The sequence below is a fragment of the Andrena cerasifolii genome, chromosome 8, assembly GCF_050908995.1.
Source record: "Andrena cerasifolii isolate SP2316 chromosome 8, iyAndCera1_principal, whole genome shotgun sequence".
Lineage (NCBI taxonomy): Eukaryota > Metazoa > Arthropoda > Insecta > Hymenoptera > Andrenidae > Andrena > Andrena cerasifolii.
The window spans coordinates 9,832,853-9,847,494 of NC_135125.1; the positions used below are offsets into that span (position 1 = coordinate 9,832,853).

The 14,642-nt window shown below is 47.5% G+C and overlaps 2 protein-coding genes and 2 long non-coding RNA genes across 8 annotated transcripts; 3 read left to right on the forward strand and 1 right to left on the reverse strand.

Annotated features, from left to right (window-relative positions):
- Positions 1–29: 29 nt before the first annotated feature.
- LOC143371950 (26S proteasome non-ATPase regulatory subunit 5) lies at positions 30–2,792 on the forward strand. 3 transcript variants are annotated; one of them, XM_076817648.1, is made up of 3 exons: positions 30–194; positions 679–900; positions 1,276–2,792. In XM_076817648.1, exons 1-3 carry the CDS (start codon positions 88–90, stop codon positions 2,606–2,608), a joined length of 1,662 nt encoding a protein of 553 aa, XP_076673763.1. In that variant the 5' UTR covers positions 30–87; the 3' UTR covers positions 2,609–2,792. The 3 variants fall into 3 exon arrangements, with proteins under 3 accessions (XP_076673763.1, XP_076673764.1, XP_076673765.1); XM_076817649.1 differs by lacking the exon at positions 30–194 and adding an exon at positions 367–413; XM_076817650.1 differs by lacking the exon at positions 30–194 and adding an exon at positions 514–623.
- Positions 2,776–14,485, reverse strand: LOC143371936 (O-acyltransferase like protein). Of its 3 annotated transcripts, XM_076817612.1 has the most exons (10): positions 14,004–14,485; positions 5,558–5,820; positions 5,291–5,466; positions 5,064–5,221; positions 4,777–4,911; positions 4,146–4,705; positions 3,678–3,983; positions 3,419–3,593; positions 3,203–3,345; positions 2,943–3,123 (listed from the first exon to the last, which is right to left on the reverse strand). In XM_076817612.1, the coding sequence occupies exons 1-10, from the start codon at positions 14,302–14,304 to the stop codon at positions 2,995–2,997; spliced, it is 2,346 nt and encodes a 781-aa protein (XP_076673727.1). In that variant the 5' UTR covers positions 14,305–14,485; the 3' UTR covers positions 2,943–2,994. The 3 variants fall into 3 exon arrangements, with proteins under 3 accessions (XP_076673726.1, XP_076673725.1, XP_076673727.1); XM_076817611.1 differs by having other exon boundaries at positions 2,776–3,123; positions 3,203–3,593; positions 4,777–4,878; XM_076817610.1 differs by having other exon boundaries at positions 2,776–3,123; positions 3,203–3,593.
- LOC143371980 (uncharacterized) lies at positions 3,907–7,416 on the forward strand. The gene is made up of 3 exons (XR_013086167.1): positions 3,907–4,029; positions 4,112–6,607; positions 6,762–7,416. It is a non-coding gene; the product is annotated as an uncharacterized LOC143371980 (long non-coding RNA).
- On the forward strand, positions 9,816–12,804 carry LOC143371984 (uncharacterized). Its single transcript, XR_013086172.1, has 3 exons — positions 9,816–10,667; positions 10,981–11,968; positions 12,078–12,804. It is a non-coding gene; the product is annotated as an uncharacterized LOC143371984 (long non-coding RNA).
- Positions 14,486–14,642: the final 157 nt, after the last annotated feature.

The following is a 14,642-nucleotide window of genomic DNA, read 5'->3' on the forward strand; positions in this document are numbered from 1 at the left end:
GCTCTTAGATATTTTCAAAATGATTTTTCACCGCTGTGCTCTTTATATTTCCGCATTGGGGGGATAGTGTTAGTGAATATTCGCTGCATGCGCATGCGTTTAACGTTCACTTTAGTCACCAGCTTCTACGCTTGCGATTTAAAGCAGCTCGGTGAAAATGAAAATCGGAGATGTTCTTGCTCTTCGGAAATTGGGTATGAATGATTTGTATTTTTTACGAGAGCTTTTCAAATACGCTCCCCGCGCTACGTACTGCGGATACGTCTTGACGAAAGATAAACACTCGTTGTTTCAAATAAGTGTAAAGTTTCTGTACGCTTGACTATCGCTAATTTCCAATATACGGAAGAAATCGTCGATTTATTTGTTAAAGATCTTGCATAGTAAATGTTAAAATCATTTGGAATAAAACAGTATTTAGTCTATTCATATTATGATATCAAGGATTTAAAGATCGTTCTTTCGTTATATTTATGTCAAGCGGCGATTGAGGAAAGAGGTTGGTGGATGTTTTAAGTTGGTATGCCAAGTTTGGTGGTACTTAATCACAAAGTTTTCACCATTTACCATTGTTTTCCTAAACTACTCGACTAAATTGTAATCAATTCCAGTGTCCACGCACGGTAAACTACTAAATCACTCGCTACTCAACTAAATTGCTGGACATGTCTGTTTCAGCCTAAATAGAGTAATGTCAATACGCCGACTGACGCCGACAATGGGGGAGCAGTTGCAAACAAAGTTGCTTCGCCTCGGCGAACTAAATAACAATGAAGAGAAAAAAGAGATCTTGACGGAGATCGGGATCGTGGTGAAGACTTTAAGAAGCAGACACGCCGAGCAGATCAATTGTACCTTCGACTTTGGTCAATTGTTTGCTCAGTTAACCTCAAACGACAGGTACCATGACAACGCTAATTTTGTAGTTTTGAAGGGGTTTACCCATAGACACATATAGACGGAGCAGAAGCTGTGACTATCGGCGAGGGGAAGGTAGGCTTGGAAGGGAAAAGGCAGAGGTTCAGATACAGGCACGTCGGTTAGCTTCGGATGCATTTGGCATGTATAACCACTGCCTTACCCGATTTACTCGTATCACTGCCTTTACCGTGAACATTGCCACCCCCCTCAGCTTACGCTCCGCTCTATATGTCTATAGGTTTACCATGCTAATCGATGGAGTAGCGAAAAACAATTTGTAAAAATTTGTTATATTGAAAGCATTATAAACATCACTGTGTGAGATTAAACGCGCTGTTACTTTCTCTATTGCAGAGGAGTTTTAGAGCAAGTGTGCGATATTTTGAAGACATTGTTCGCTCTGTTAGACCCTGGGGAAGTGTATCACAGATATCCGACACAATTGTCTCAATTGATAACTCACCAGGACGCCTTAGTTAGGTCCCTCGTACTCGAGGAAATTTTGTCCACCGCTTCTCACCCGCAGAAGATGTCTTCGTTACTAGCTGACACAAATTTACTAGTGGCCATTGCAAATAGGATTGCGGACGACAGTTTCGAAGTAGCTAAGTGCGCGATGCGTATAATGACAGAAGTCGGAAAGAGTAAGGACGGATTGCAGATCGTGTACAAAGGTGAATTGTTAAGGAGTCTTGCTAGATTATTAGTAAAGAACAACGTGATCAGCTTCCGCGTGTACGAAGTCGTCGTGGACATAGCGATATCTTCGAAAGAAGGTTTAGAGGCGTCCGCCCAATCAGGATTTCTGAATAGTTTGTTCGAGATTCTCGACAGCGAAGACATGCTCTTGCAAGTGTCCGCGTTAGATAATTTAAGATATTTGTCAACAACGGAGGAAGGATTAAGTTATCTAGAACAGCAGGAAGTGTTCGGGAAACTAGTTCAGAAAATAGCGCAAGCTAATGAGAATCCACTATCGAATCTATTAATTCCTGGTTTAATAAAATTCTTTGGAAACGTCGCCCATCAGTGGCCCAACGATATCTTTTCAAAATATCCAGTCGTGGCTTCTGCACTATTCGAAGTGTTAGAGAGTCCAGATCACACTATCGTTGGTGTCGCGTTAGACACATTGGGTTACATCGCGTCGAGCGCGGAAGGTAAATATGCTCTGCAAGCTTTGGGAAAGGCGATGCCGTGCGCGTTAAAGAAAATCAGTGAGATTGTACAGGGAATGCCTACGGAATTAAGAATTCGTGGCCTCTACGCTTTAGCTCTTATACTCGATGTACAGAAATCAGAGCAGGACAACAGAATCCTGTCTTTAACGAAATCATGGTTCGACTCTCTTGACGACGATCCGTTGAGCATGATCGTAGGGATATGTAGGCAGCCGTTTCCAGATATTTGCGAAGCGGGTTTCGACGTATTGGCGGTTGTAGCGTCACAGGCGTGGGGTCAGGAGTACATGTCTTCTCAGCCGGGTCTCGCGGAGTTTTTATTGGAGAGAAACCTCGAAAGCACCAAGGCGTGCAAGGATGGTAAATACGAAGTTGTTAGTCGGCTCTCTCAAGCCAAACCGAATATATTCGACGCGAGCACGATGCAGAAGTTTAAAGAGTACGTGAGGCAGGGACCCCACTTTGTCGACATGGGTACAGAAGTTGCGATAGAAAGTGGTATGTAAAATGTATTGTTCATACAGTTTCCTTTCTTCTTTTCACGGTAATAACATTGAGAGTTATCAATGACTGCTCGCCGCATTCTGTAAAAAAGCGACGTTTTTACGCGGCAAGGTGGAGCGCAATAATTTATATACAAGTATGTATTCTAAGCTGTGAAAATATACGAACATACAAAGAGACAAATAATTTATTTCATAAGTAACAATACATAGAAAAGTTAAGACTACACGTTTTGCAATAACGCAGAAATGCACGCGACTCTTACACTGTGTTTGTAAAGTATCAATGTTCCTTCACTGATCGATGAGTTTTCTTTTTTACATTACTTACATACAGTAAAGGCGTATAAATAATTTTGCGTGGCGCATTGTATGCCGGATCGGCCGCTTCACTGCACGCGTTTCCGTTTCTTCGGGGAAAGTATCTTCAACATGCTCACTACGGGAGCTTCGAATGACAACGATATGATGAACGACAGCAAGTACGACACTATCAGCTGCCCGAAGAAAGTGATCATCTGGAAAGAAGGTATTGTTTCGTTAGCTCTTCCATTGGGAACTAGAAGCGAAGATTTTTGTACGTTTATATGGTCGTACCATAGTATAGTTTCCTAAGTGGAACGGCGATTCCATATTTATGACCGTTACTCGGATCACGAGGGGATGCACCAAGTAGGCACAGTACGTTATCCTGCTGACTGGGTAGAGAATCGGTGCTGACAAAATACTGTTCACGTATCCTGTAAATATTGAACCTTGTGAATATTACCCGGCAGTTTGTACTCAGTATTATCTTAAACCCTGATGATTTACCTCCGTAGCCGGTGCTGCAGGCAACCACGATCCACGATAAACCAAGAGCCCAGACACTGTGGCTCAACGAGGAATAAGCTGCCGCCATTATGGGACTGAGCTCAGTTTCGTACAAGCCATACAGCAAGCTCAGAAGACACGCCGAAGAAAGGAGCCAGCCGACAGTGACAGTTGTCTGAAAAGTAGATCGGGAATTGTTCAGAGAGGCAGAGCGTTTATCACTTCATACCGCGTAGGGAGAAACGAGGCTGTTAGTTACCTTGGACATCTTCACTTTGCAATCAGTCTTGAAGAGAAAGTACCCGATCGACATGCCTATGAGATAAGGGCCCAGCCTGGTCCACGGTTTGTCGTAGATCTTGTCGAACAGTGCTAGCGGGTCGTCCAAGCTCGGCATGTGATTGTTCGTCAGGGCGATGTAACCGGTCGTCAGCCAGGAGCTGAGTAGCAGAGCGATCGTCGCGAATGTCGCTGTCTTGAAATGGCTCGTCGCCAGGATCAGAATCACAGCGCCGACGATGTAGAACTGGGTGTCGTCCGCTACGTACCAGCTCCAGACCATGCACTGAAAGAAGCGTATGTTTTAAGGAGGAAGTTACGTTAGATTCTAGGTAAGGCAAGTACTTTGTCTCTTCTACATCTTCTTGATAAGCACACCAGTGGTAACGTGCCTTTCAATTGTGTTAATGGCAGATTTCTGATAAAGAGAACGGCTGGGAGGACTCACCATCTGCTCGACCGGGAACAGAGTGTTGATATAAAGCAAGTTCCTCCACCAATAATTGGGACAGTTATAATGATCAGCGCTCGGCGGCACGAACACCGAGTTCCAATGGAACCACTTCATGGAGATCTGAACGATGCCTAGCACGAACATGTACGGGGCGGTGAGTCTACAGAAGCGGTACAGGAGGAGCCCGATGAACTTGAGGGTGCCGGAAACGAAGCCCCGCGTGCCCTGGGTGAGCGTCTTTAGGTCGCCCTTCGCGTTCGTCCGGAAGAAGAGGAAGCTGACGAGCAGCCCACCCATGAAGAAGAACGTGTCCACGCTGAACGGGCCGTTGGAGATCGTTTGGAAGAGAAACTTCCTCTCCACGACCTTGCGGTACTCCATGTTGTCCGAGTACTTGTAGGCGGTGATGCAAGTGTGGCCCAGAATCACCCACGCCATCGATATCGCCCTGAGACCATGGATGGTGCTGATGGTGTCTCCGCCGACCTTATCGTCGCAGATGATCCTCACGTTCGCGCGGACCGAGAAGGACATGAGCAGCTCCCCGATGAGGCCTGCGAAGATGTTCGAAAGCAGCGTGACTAATTCGCCCGTCTCCTTGTTGCTGTCTCAAACGGCCACTTACTGAATTTCTGCTCCTCCGGGCTAGCCGATCGCAGGCTGCCTTCGTGATCGTTGTTGTTATTAATCGCCAACGATTGGGGCCCGCTGATGATCGCTTCTGCCGCTGGAACAGGAAGGTAGACCTTACCTTGAAAAGCTACGGAATATAATAATAAAAGTGTGTCACTGTCTCTGCTACAGTCATTGTCCTGTGATAGTCTGTTGCGAGTGTGTTAGTCGCCCTTCTGTTTATAGGAGGAGGGTGGTGACCGGCAGTCAAAGGGGAGCGAGAACATTCAGTAGCCTTACCACTTAGTGGCTTCTGGTTCCTGCCGGCCAGCTGCTCGAGCTTCGCGTGCCTCTCGAGATCGTACATCACGTTCCTCCTCCGGGCGTACGTTCTCGTTACGTAGAGGTCGTACCCGGTTCCGACCGCCATGCAGGCGAAGACCACGGCGGTCGCGCCTCTGTAACATTTTCAATTTTCTAATCCCTTGTGCCTAAGTTTACTTTCGTACTGTTACAACTGAACCTACAGTAGAATCCAGAAGACTGGGTCCTCGTACATCCTGTACATGTCGTGCTGGTTCCGAATGCTCTCGATCAACGAGTGTCTTCCCGCAAGCTCGCTCGCGGCGAGCTTTGCTATCACGGACACGTCGGAGGAGGAGCAGGAGAATGGTAGACACACTCCCAGATAAATTGTTCTCGCCTGTAACGAATATTCTGCGTACACTATGTGCTCCATATCGGGTGTGGCGATTAAAACAACCAATTGAACTTCAAAGCTTTTGATCGTTTACCACAGGGAGCACGGTGGAGTTCAGTAAAATCGTCATCATGTAGAATCCCACTTTGTATGGCGGTTTGCTTGATCTCAGCCCGGTCCAAATATTATTCCCACTGACGCCGAGGTTTTTTTTCTGCGGTGCTGTGTTACCTTCCTCCGCTCTCTTCGAGATCTTTTCGTAGTCTTCATTGATGTAGACACACTCGGTGGACGATCCCACGTAGTACGTGTTTCCCCAAAGGAAGCTGTTCGTGTACCTCCCCGAGGCGTCATCCACTGTGAAACAGATGGAGCATTAACCCTTTGACAATTTAATAAAATTTCAAGTTCCAGTTAAAAAAAATGTATATTTTTGTTCTGAAATATTTCCGTTTATGATGAAATGTGTATATTTTTTTTCTTTCTATTTTATATAACTAGTAGTTAGTGCAGCATATTGGAATCAATGGCGCACCCAGAGAGGGGCCAAAGGGCCTTGGCACCCCCTCAATGAAAAAGGGAAAAGGAGATTACTGTAACCACGACTGAAGTAATTCAAGAGCTTTGTAAAAGGAAAAACAAATCGATTCTATTCCTTAAATAAATTTTCATATTCACCTAAGGAAATTTTATTGAATTTGCATTAAATATATTTTTATCCTTTCAGCTCGGCTCCTCCCAAGATTAAATCCTGAGCGCGCTACTGATTGGAATACATTACTGCTACTAAATTCCGCAAAACCTGTGGCTTAGTCTGTTTTTGTTCTGAGTGCCTTAAAGGGTTAAATACTGTGAGGCAGGGGGATTAAATGCAAGCCTTTGGAGTTGGATGAAAAAGAAACGACAGTCGACGTCCATCAGTTTAATATCAACTCTGCCTTCTTGTTCGTTTCCAGCATCGAATGAGCTAGTCACGATGACCCACTTCATCGTCCAAGATACTTTCCCTCCGTGCCGACGAGCCACCACTTCCGGATCGATTCGAAATTCCGACGAAAGTAAGCCCCGGCGAACACGTTCCGAAGGCGGGCACCAGAAAGGACTCCGGCTCCTATACCGAACAATCGCCGCGCCGGCAGGCCAGGTAATCCTTCCCTTTGTGCAATCGGGGGCTTCACCGTAATTCGAGATGTTGCGCCGTGCATCGATGTCGCAATCTCGATAACGGTCCCCGACGTTCGCTTACACTTTCATAAGAGACGCTCGTCCGATAATACATAATTTTTCTTACCAAACAGTTACGACAAGCATCGAGAGCCGGGTATCCAGCAGTTTCCTTTCATCAGACTTTCTAACTCGAGAAGAAAGTAACATTATCTAATCGTGGACGGTGCTGAGCCTGCTATGATCCGCGTGCTGCAGTCTAATCACAGGGGCTCGTTGCGTTAACGATAGATTGCGGTTACGGGATAAATCGCCGCGTCATAGTTCCACGCGAAAACAGATTCGCCGAGGTTTCCGCCGAGCCGTTTCGTAATCGGGGATCTTGTAACGCGCCGTCTCATCGCTGCAGCGAGCTAATGCATATGTACCAGAGAAATTTCTCCGACCAGCACGATCTTATCCTCGCGATATCGCGGCGATCGGGTTTCGCAGTTTGCGCACCCCGTCTGGCCTCGAGGAATCGACGAATTCCGATTGGAAAGTGGATCTTGACCTTGCACGCTCCACACGCCTCGGCTCGCGATCTCCGCGATGGGCAACCTAATTGTCGATTCCGCTCGCGCAATGACGCGTGGAAATTAGAATGACAATGGATTCCACGAGCGTGCCGCGACGTTTCACGCGATTCGACGTCGGGGGTGTCAAAGTCAAGTTCAATCGTCGCACGTGACCGGAGTCGGTTCGCCGTCAAGTTCACGGGCCCCCCGAAATCTATTAATCCTCCGTATCCTGAGCCTGGATCAATTTCGACTCACAACTTGAGCGAGCTAACGCACACAGTGGCGGAGCTGTGTATGTCAGTCGCAACCAAGCGGTCATTTAGCTGTCAGGGGTGTCATGAACCGGGCCTTTCCGGGGACTGTGTTGGGGCAATAATGGGAAGCTCGAAATGACTACGTTGCCGAGGCCCGAGAGGCATTCGCGAATGCATAGTTGACGACGACGCTTCGTTGCTTTCTCGAAGAATAAACGATATATTCGTGTATTATTTTTATTATTATCATCGTTATCGTTGTTATCGTTATTATTATTTGTAATCCGAAATCCATTTCACCCCGTTTCATAGCATCACGGTGAGGGTCTCGAGCTCGGGGACCATAATACTTTACTACAGTATCGGTGTGGGTCTGAAAAGACCCAGGCTCAGGACTCGAAGTTCCGTACTCAGGGGGTAAAATTCAAGTGTCTATCTAACGCACTCCGACCGAGTCTCATTCAGTGTAGGGAGGAATAAGAGCATGTTTCATTTCGCTCTCTTGGGAAACATTTCAGAGGGAAGTAGATGCAATTAACTGCGATATCTCCTTTTCAATGCGACTGAAAGGATCGATAGTTGGCTCAGTGGCATTGGCGGCATCCGCTTTCCGCAGGTAAAAAGATTTCGTAAAGGCGAGCAGGAAACGAAAATTCGATAGGTTCCGTGCAAGGAGCGCGACCGGTTTGCAAGGACGTCTCCTGGTCGTATGCTTTCGCTCATGGTCGAGGTTTCCTTGGCAAAGTTCAAGGGCTGGCGCAATAGGTATTGCTGAAAAATCCTGCTTCGGTTCGCTGCGAGTGTTCTTCGTTCGCCTGCCATTAATCGCGAAGAAATCTCACGTGGTAGATTAATCGAGCGGTGTCTGATCCAATGAGCTATTAGGTCGGTGCAAGAGTTTATTCATGCATTGTTAAGTATACGGATATGTCTGTATTTACTACAGCTAAGATCATGTGTAGGTAACTTTAGTTCTTCTTACTTGTATTACAGTTTTAACTCAGTTCTTAGCTTTAGGTGATTATAAAAATTTATTTAAAGAATAAAAGTCAGTCTTCTTTATTTTATATAATAATCAGTTAAAGAAACTATTTTGATTGAAAGAACGTAATATATTTTTACTATTAATGAAGACTTTGATTTAATAAAGCGATCGAACTTTTCCACCGACCTAATATAAGTAATATTTAATATTTATTTCCTTGTTGGAACAACGATACCTAGCTTGCGTCCTTAAGAATCATGTTTGGATGAAACGCAGACAGTTCTTCGAGAAATTTCAATCGATCCAGCCTTGAATATCCGCCACCGAAACACCGATATTTTGCTAAGTGGAAGATTGCTACGAGCGAAGCCATCAAGTATTTACAAAGTAGGTTAATTTCGGGTTGGCTTTCGCGATCGATCCTAAACGACCAGTTGCCGGCTGGCGAACTACGAACAGAGGTATCCACGATCATTGACCGTGACAATAGGATCTACCGTCCAATTCTGATGGATCGAAACGTGGTAAATGCCACGTTCCGGCCACCGCTGGGGAAAGTATAATTCGGAAAGAGAAAGGCTCTCCTTTACATAGCCGATCGTGTTGCAATATTGATGCCCGTACGGACGTGCCTGTCTTTCGAGCACACACTAGATTAAAATCATATTCCAGCCGCGTGGCTGTCGTCAGGTTCCCTTGAAAATATCCTCGCGACAGAACGTACACCGTTTCACTCCCCCGAAACCGAGGTCGCCTGGCTGGATAGAGACACGAATGATGCAGCGAAAATCGTCGAAACGATGACTAGGAGAACTTGCAACCGTCGATTCGTTGCGCAATGCAGCGTTGCGTGACTTCGCCGAAGAAGAAATTACAACGCACGGCTACGACTTTTCCGACCGTCGAAAAGTGAAACGTGCACGACGCGTTGATCTCGCGTCGCACAGTGTGACGCGTAATGAAAAAAAGTATGAAAACTCAAGTCTGAAACTAGTAGCTTATTATATCTGAAAATACTAATACAGGAACGTAGGTTTTAATACTACTCACAATTTTGACTGAATTTTCGAATTTGTTGTGAAAAATGAGGCTTGAAATTTATTCGAATTTTCGGCGCATTTCTTTAAACACGTGATATTTGTCGAATGTTCCTCGGATTAATTTGATTTTTATAAGTTACGTTTAGTATTATAAGACCTAAGATAGAAATGTTTTTCGAACAAAAGTTAATCAGTAATCACGTGGCAACAAACTGTAACCGAAAAAATTAGCAGAAACCTTTTTATTTAACAAAAAGATTAAGATCACTTTAATTTTTTAAACGTGATTTTACTTTATTTTTTCATCGATCGATGCATCTTTGTATCCTCTTTAAAAAAGTATTAGGATACTTAATACTGATTAATTCAGAAGTTATGAGTTTTGTTCCGAACGCGCATATACTTCGGCACACTGTGCGTCGCGATGATTGCCACAATCTATCGCTATCCGAAGGCAGCCCCCGTAATTGGCGACCAGTCAGCGAAAACAGCCCTCGGTTACGTTCGCTCGGCCTCCCTAATTGATCAGCTGATTTGCCAAGCAGAATTAATTAGAATTCACCTTCGACACGCTGAGCCTCCCAAGCTGCATCCTCCGATTTCCACAGCGCGGAGAGGATGCGGCTGCGGCGCGCGATTCATTGTGCATTCGAAGAGGTTCTAAGCAATGGCTACAGCTGCTCGGAGGCATGGGTTTCGCCTGATTTGTGCGGAAGTATGCTTGGAACAAACTGTTCGTCACGTATTTGGGCTGTTACGTAAGTCGAAGGCTGTTTTCTAGTCTTGTATCTTTTTTAAATCTCCACAAACTCCGCCAAGCGTCTAGCGTGAAAATTGCCCGAAGATAGGACCCAGGATCGTTATCCGGATTCCACGTCATCGCTCGCTTCGTCTCGATTCGAAGAGCCACCGCGGAATCCCTCGGAAGTGCGCCAGTAAAATAGACGAGCGATAGGACCGCGATCCACATGCCCCGTGCAAGTTTACGCGCAAGGAAACCCGTTTGGAGGCGAAGCACGTAGAAAGTGCACGAGGGAGTATCTGCTTACATAATACACACGCGGTCGAAGCATTAATCAGACGCGAGAAAAGATCCAGTACAGTTACCTCGACGATATTGTACAGAGGCAGGCCTGGCTCGTCTGAATCGGCAAAGTTAGGCAGCTGCCTAGGGCGTAAAGTTGACAGGACGTGCAAAGAGGTATTTTCAAAGTAAAGTTTCAAATGAAATGTTACAAGTACATACCTGTTATAAATGTTTTAAGCTACGAATGAAAATTCAGAGTACGGTCATGAGAAAGCTTAAATAAATGTATCATAAAAAAAATCCACGAACCGGGCGTGTACAGAGGGTTCCAAAATAAATGGTTGCGCGGCGATTTTAAAAAGCGCGCTTCTTGCACGCGCCCTTCGAAGTCGATTATTTAAAAAAACGCGGCTTCCTACGAGCAATCCGTACTCTACGTTTTCGTTTAAACCTACAATCTCTTGTCAGCTGTGTCGTATGTTTTTAGGCGTCCTGTACAGCCGAGGAGAGTCAGCGCACGTAGAAATGCCGATGGTTCGCGAGCTGCGAGGCTGGATTGCTCTGACGGCGCTTATGTCACTTACGAAAAAGAGAACTCGAGGGATCGTTTTACCGAAGAAAATTCCGGTTACGTGAAAGTAGCGATCGTCAGCCCGCCTTCCACGTAATCTTCCCTCCGACCCCCTCGTCTGTTTTTTCTTTTTTTTCGTATCCCCGCGCAGTGACGTAATTTCGATAATTGCGGCGGTTTCTCTGCATCGGTGGCCGTGCTCCTTCGCGGGCCTCCTCTTCCTCAAACTTTCTATCCTCGTTTTTTCCACGATTCGCTGGAGATGCTCGCGGAAGCGGCGAGCCCGCGGTCGTGTCTGCCATTATCGCATGTAATTATGAAATTACTCGGTCGCTCGGCTGTATCGTCTTCGTTTTAACGGCCGCTTTTCACTGAGCAAACTTCTACTTCGGTGGCGGTCCAAAGGACAGGCATTCGCTTAATTATTCGCTGCTGGTTTGGTCGAAAGAAAAAGTCCAGGGCTCGGGGGCCAGCTCTCTATTGACTCGCGGCAAACCGAGCAACGTGACGCGGCTTCTTTTCGTGAAATTCATTCGCCTCGCCTGTCTCCCGCCTCCTGCCAGCCTCCGCGGAGCCTTTTGCCGAGGGATATTGATTCAGAGCGATTCCAGCATCGACGCATTTAACAAGCGGGCCAGGAAGCTTAAAGTTAAAAGTCAAAAGCGCAATGTTCCACGCGCCGCTGTTCCCAGCGTTTCAAGTATCGCAGCCGGCGATGCTGCCAGCGTCTCTTCCTCGTCGCGAGGCGTACGTTTCACCTGTCCCCGCGCACTCGTACAATTTTGAACTTCCTGCCACGATAATGGAGCACGCGTGTCTGACGGAGGAGAAAGTCAAGGCGCCGTGGACTTTTCCTTCGAGGAATTGGGGAAGAGCCTACCGAGGGGACTTCTCCCCGGAAACGGTAAACGTTGCGCGATAATAGGGCCCCGATGAAATTCTGCTCCCCAGAGGAGCTAGAAAGCAGGCAGAGACTTGTGGATCTAAGTATCTAATCCTATTTATCTTTACAGAGAGCACGTTCTGGAAACGGCTGGAGCTTCAGCAGCGGACCCGCTTTCTCGCGTTATCCGGCAGCGCTGGCCCTGCGCGGAGGACTTCTTCGTAGCGGAACACATGGAAAGTACCGCGGTAGAAACCAGTTTGCTTCCTCTTTTGGCTCACGCGCGGCTCATCGAGACGATTATTCGATCGACGACGACTCAAGCTCCATTGTCCGCTTCACTGTGCAGAAGAGAAGCAGTTGGAAATGTACCTCGAATCTCGTTTAACGCTTCGGTACCCCTGAAAGCACGGTTGCGCAAGCGATCGTTCTGTTTAACCGCCCGTTTTGCAAATTACAGGGGAGCAGCGTTCCCCCCGCTTTCCTTTGCTTCCCCGGTGGAATAAAAAAAACAGACGGCAAACCAGTAGTGACGGCCGGTTTTCGGCGTTCCTGCGCGAAATCGAAGCTCGAGTCTTTTTTCCACCGTTCCCCTCTCTGCTTCACTTCTCCTCGCAGTCGACCTTTTACTCGCCGTAACCGCGCGATCTTTTACGCGCAATTAATAACGAGGGGGAGAAAAAAGCGCTCACAGCGATCGCTGACGTTATTTTCCTACTCGCCAGTAATTACCGCTTGATTCCTTTTATCGCCGCGTTCGCGTCTCGTTTCCTTGAATACGGAGACCAAGGAACGACCCTGACCCACTAGAGTCTAGACCCTTTCACCTGCATCCGTTCTGTACCTTGGCGAGTCGTTCGAAAAGGGCCCTAGCCCAGACGTAGGTGCGACGCGAGACGATCAAAATTATCGGTTATTCTTAGGCATTGCGTAGGGCACGCGTTTATTGGCATTCTTCCTCTATGTGTTGCAATCGATGCAGCGTTTCGTACCTTGCTGCGGGGGACCCTCGATTACGCGCCAGCGTTTAATTCCTTTCCGTTGCGATCAAGCGATTTCCCGGCTTCGTTTAGAGCCGCTGGAACGCGCGAGTGTGAATTAAACGGCGCTGCTGAATCGTTATCGCAGGAACTTTCGAAAAACACGGAGGAGCACGAGCCAGGCGCGATGATGGCATTGACCGTGGGGGGCAAGTAAAACGTCGAAAGCGTTTCGTGGCTCGCTCGACGACACCAGCTAGCCGAGCTCTTTGTGTCGCGAGAAGTGAAATTTCGCGATGAAAGTAGGCAAACCAGGTGGAACTGACCCCGGAGGGGAACGGGCAGATGCCTTGGCGAGGCTCGAGGCATATCCACTCTCGATTTCCTCAGGAAAGCGAGGAAGATCAATTGCGGCAGAATTACAGCACCTAGGAGGGGGTTAGCGTGGTCGTAAAAGCGGGAGCCCCAAAGTTTACAGCTTTGAAGCTTTGCAACTAGAAATTTGGCATTCTTTTTGGGAGCTAAGGTTTACAAAGCTCTTGTTCCGAGACTTCGCAGCTGTAATCTTCGGTGCTACTCTAGGTATACCTACAGGAGACAGTAAAAGCTGCGAAAGTCTCTAAGTTTACGGGTTTGAGGATTTGATAGAATAGGTCTCGAAACCTTACCTTCCTAAAACTTTAACCCTGTAAACTTTGGGACTCCGCAGCTTTTACAACTTCGCAATATCTCAAAGTCCACAAACGAAGCATTAACTATTTAAACGCGCCTGCGATCCGCTCGAGCTATCATGGGCAGCGGGCCCAGCTCTGTTCGTTTAACTTTTAACCGTTGCGAAATACGCCGGGGAAAGAAGAAAACAAAAGCGCGCCCGACTGCTCTACCAAAGCCCAGCGCAATCGCGAGCCGTGTTAAAGCAAACGGGCCAATTACATCCGTTCCCGCACGTAACGCGTACACTTTCTATTTGCAGGAATAATGTCTGCTCGCCCTGGGAGATGCGTCGCTCCGTTTCGGAGAAAGGCGCCGTGTCCGAATTAGGTGAGCCCGACGGAAGACTTTGGAAGTGGACGTACCTTTCAGCGCCCATACCTCGTTCCTCTTCAGCCCCTCGATGTACCTCGTGACGTCCTTGGAGCACTGCTCCTCTACAGGGTACTTGCCCTCGGTCCAATTGCTCGCGAGGTAACGGACGTCGAAGATATCCAGAGCGTCCGACACGGTGGTCCAGTTCCTCCCTGATCCTCTCTCAACGTCCAACACAGTCCGATGGTACGCGAGGAGGTCCTGCGCAGGATTCTCCGACGCGTTCGAAGAGGACTTCACCCCGCGGCTGGCGAGGCACGCGAACAGAATGCAGAGCCACGGCTGGTTCATGGTTTCCAGGATACGTCCGCACTAAACACTGGCTTAATAAGTCTCTCGAGAGCCTCGCACTCTCAACTAATCATTGTCAGCCTCTTCAAGCTAGCGATACCGTAAGCCTCGCTCTAAAGTCCCTCGCAGTCGAGTATCACAGCAGAAAGAGTGCTTGGTATCACAGTCAGCGCGCGTTACCCCTTTCGGCGAAGGATAAAAGCGGGACGTCGTGTGGCAGGTCCTTTAAAGTCACGTGAATCGTTGCAGTCGCATTCTCGGGTGCTTCCAGGGTGCCTGCTCGCGGAGCACTTTCGTTTCGACCATCGTAAGCCCAGCGAGTCCGCGAGAGGATGGGG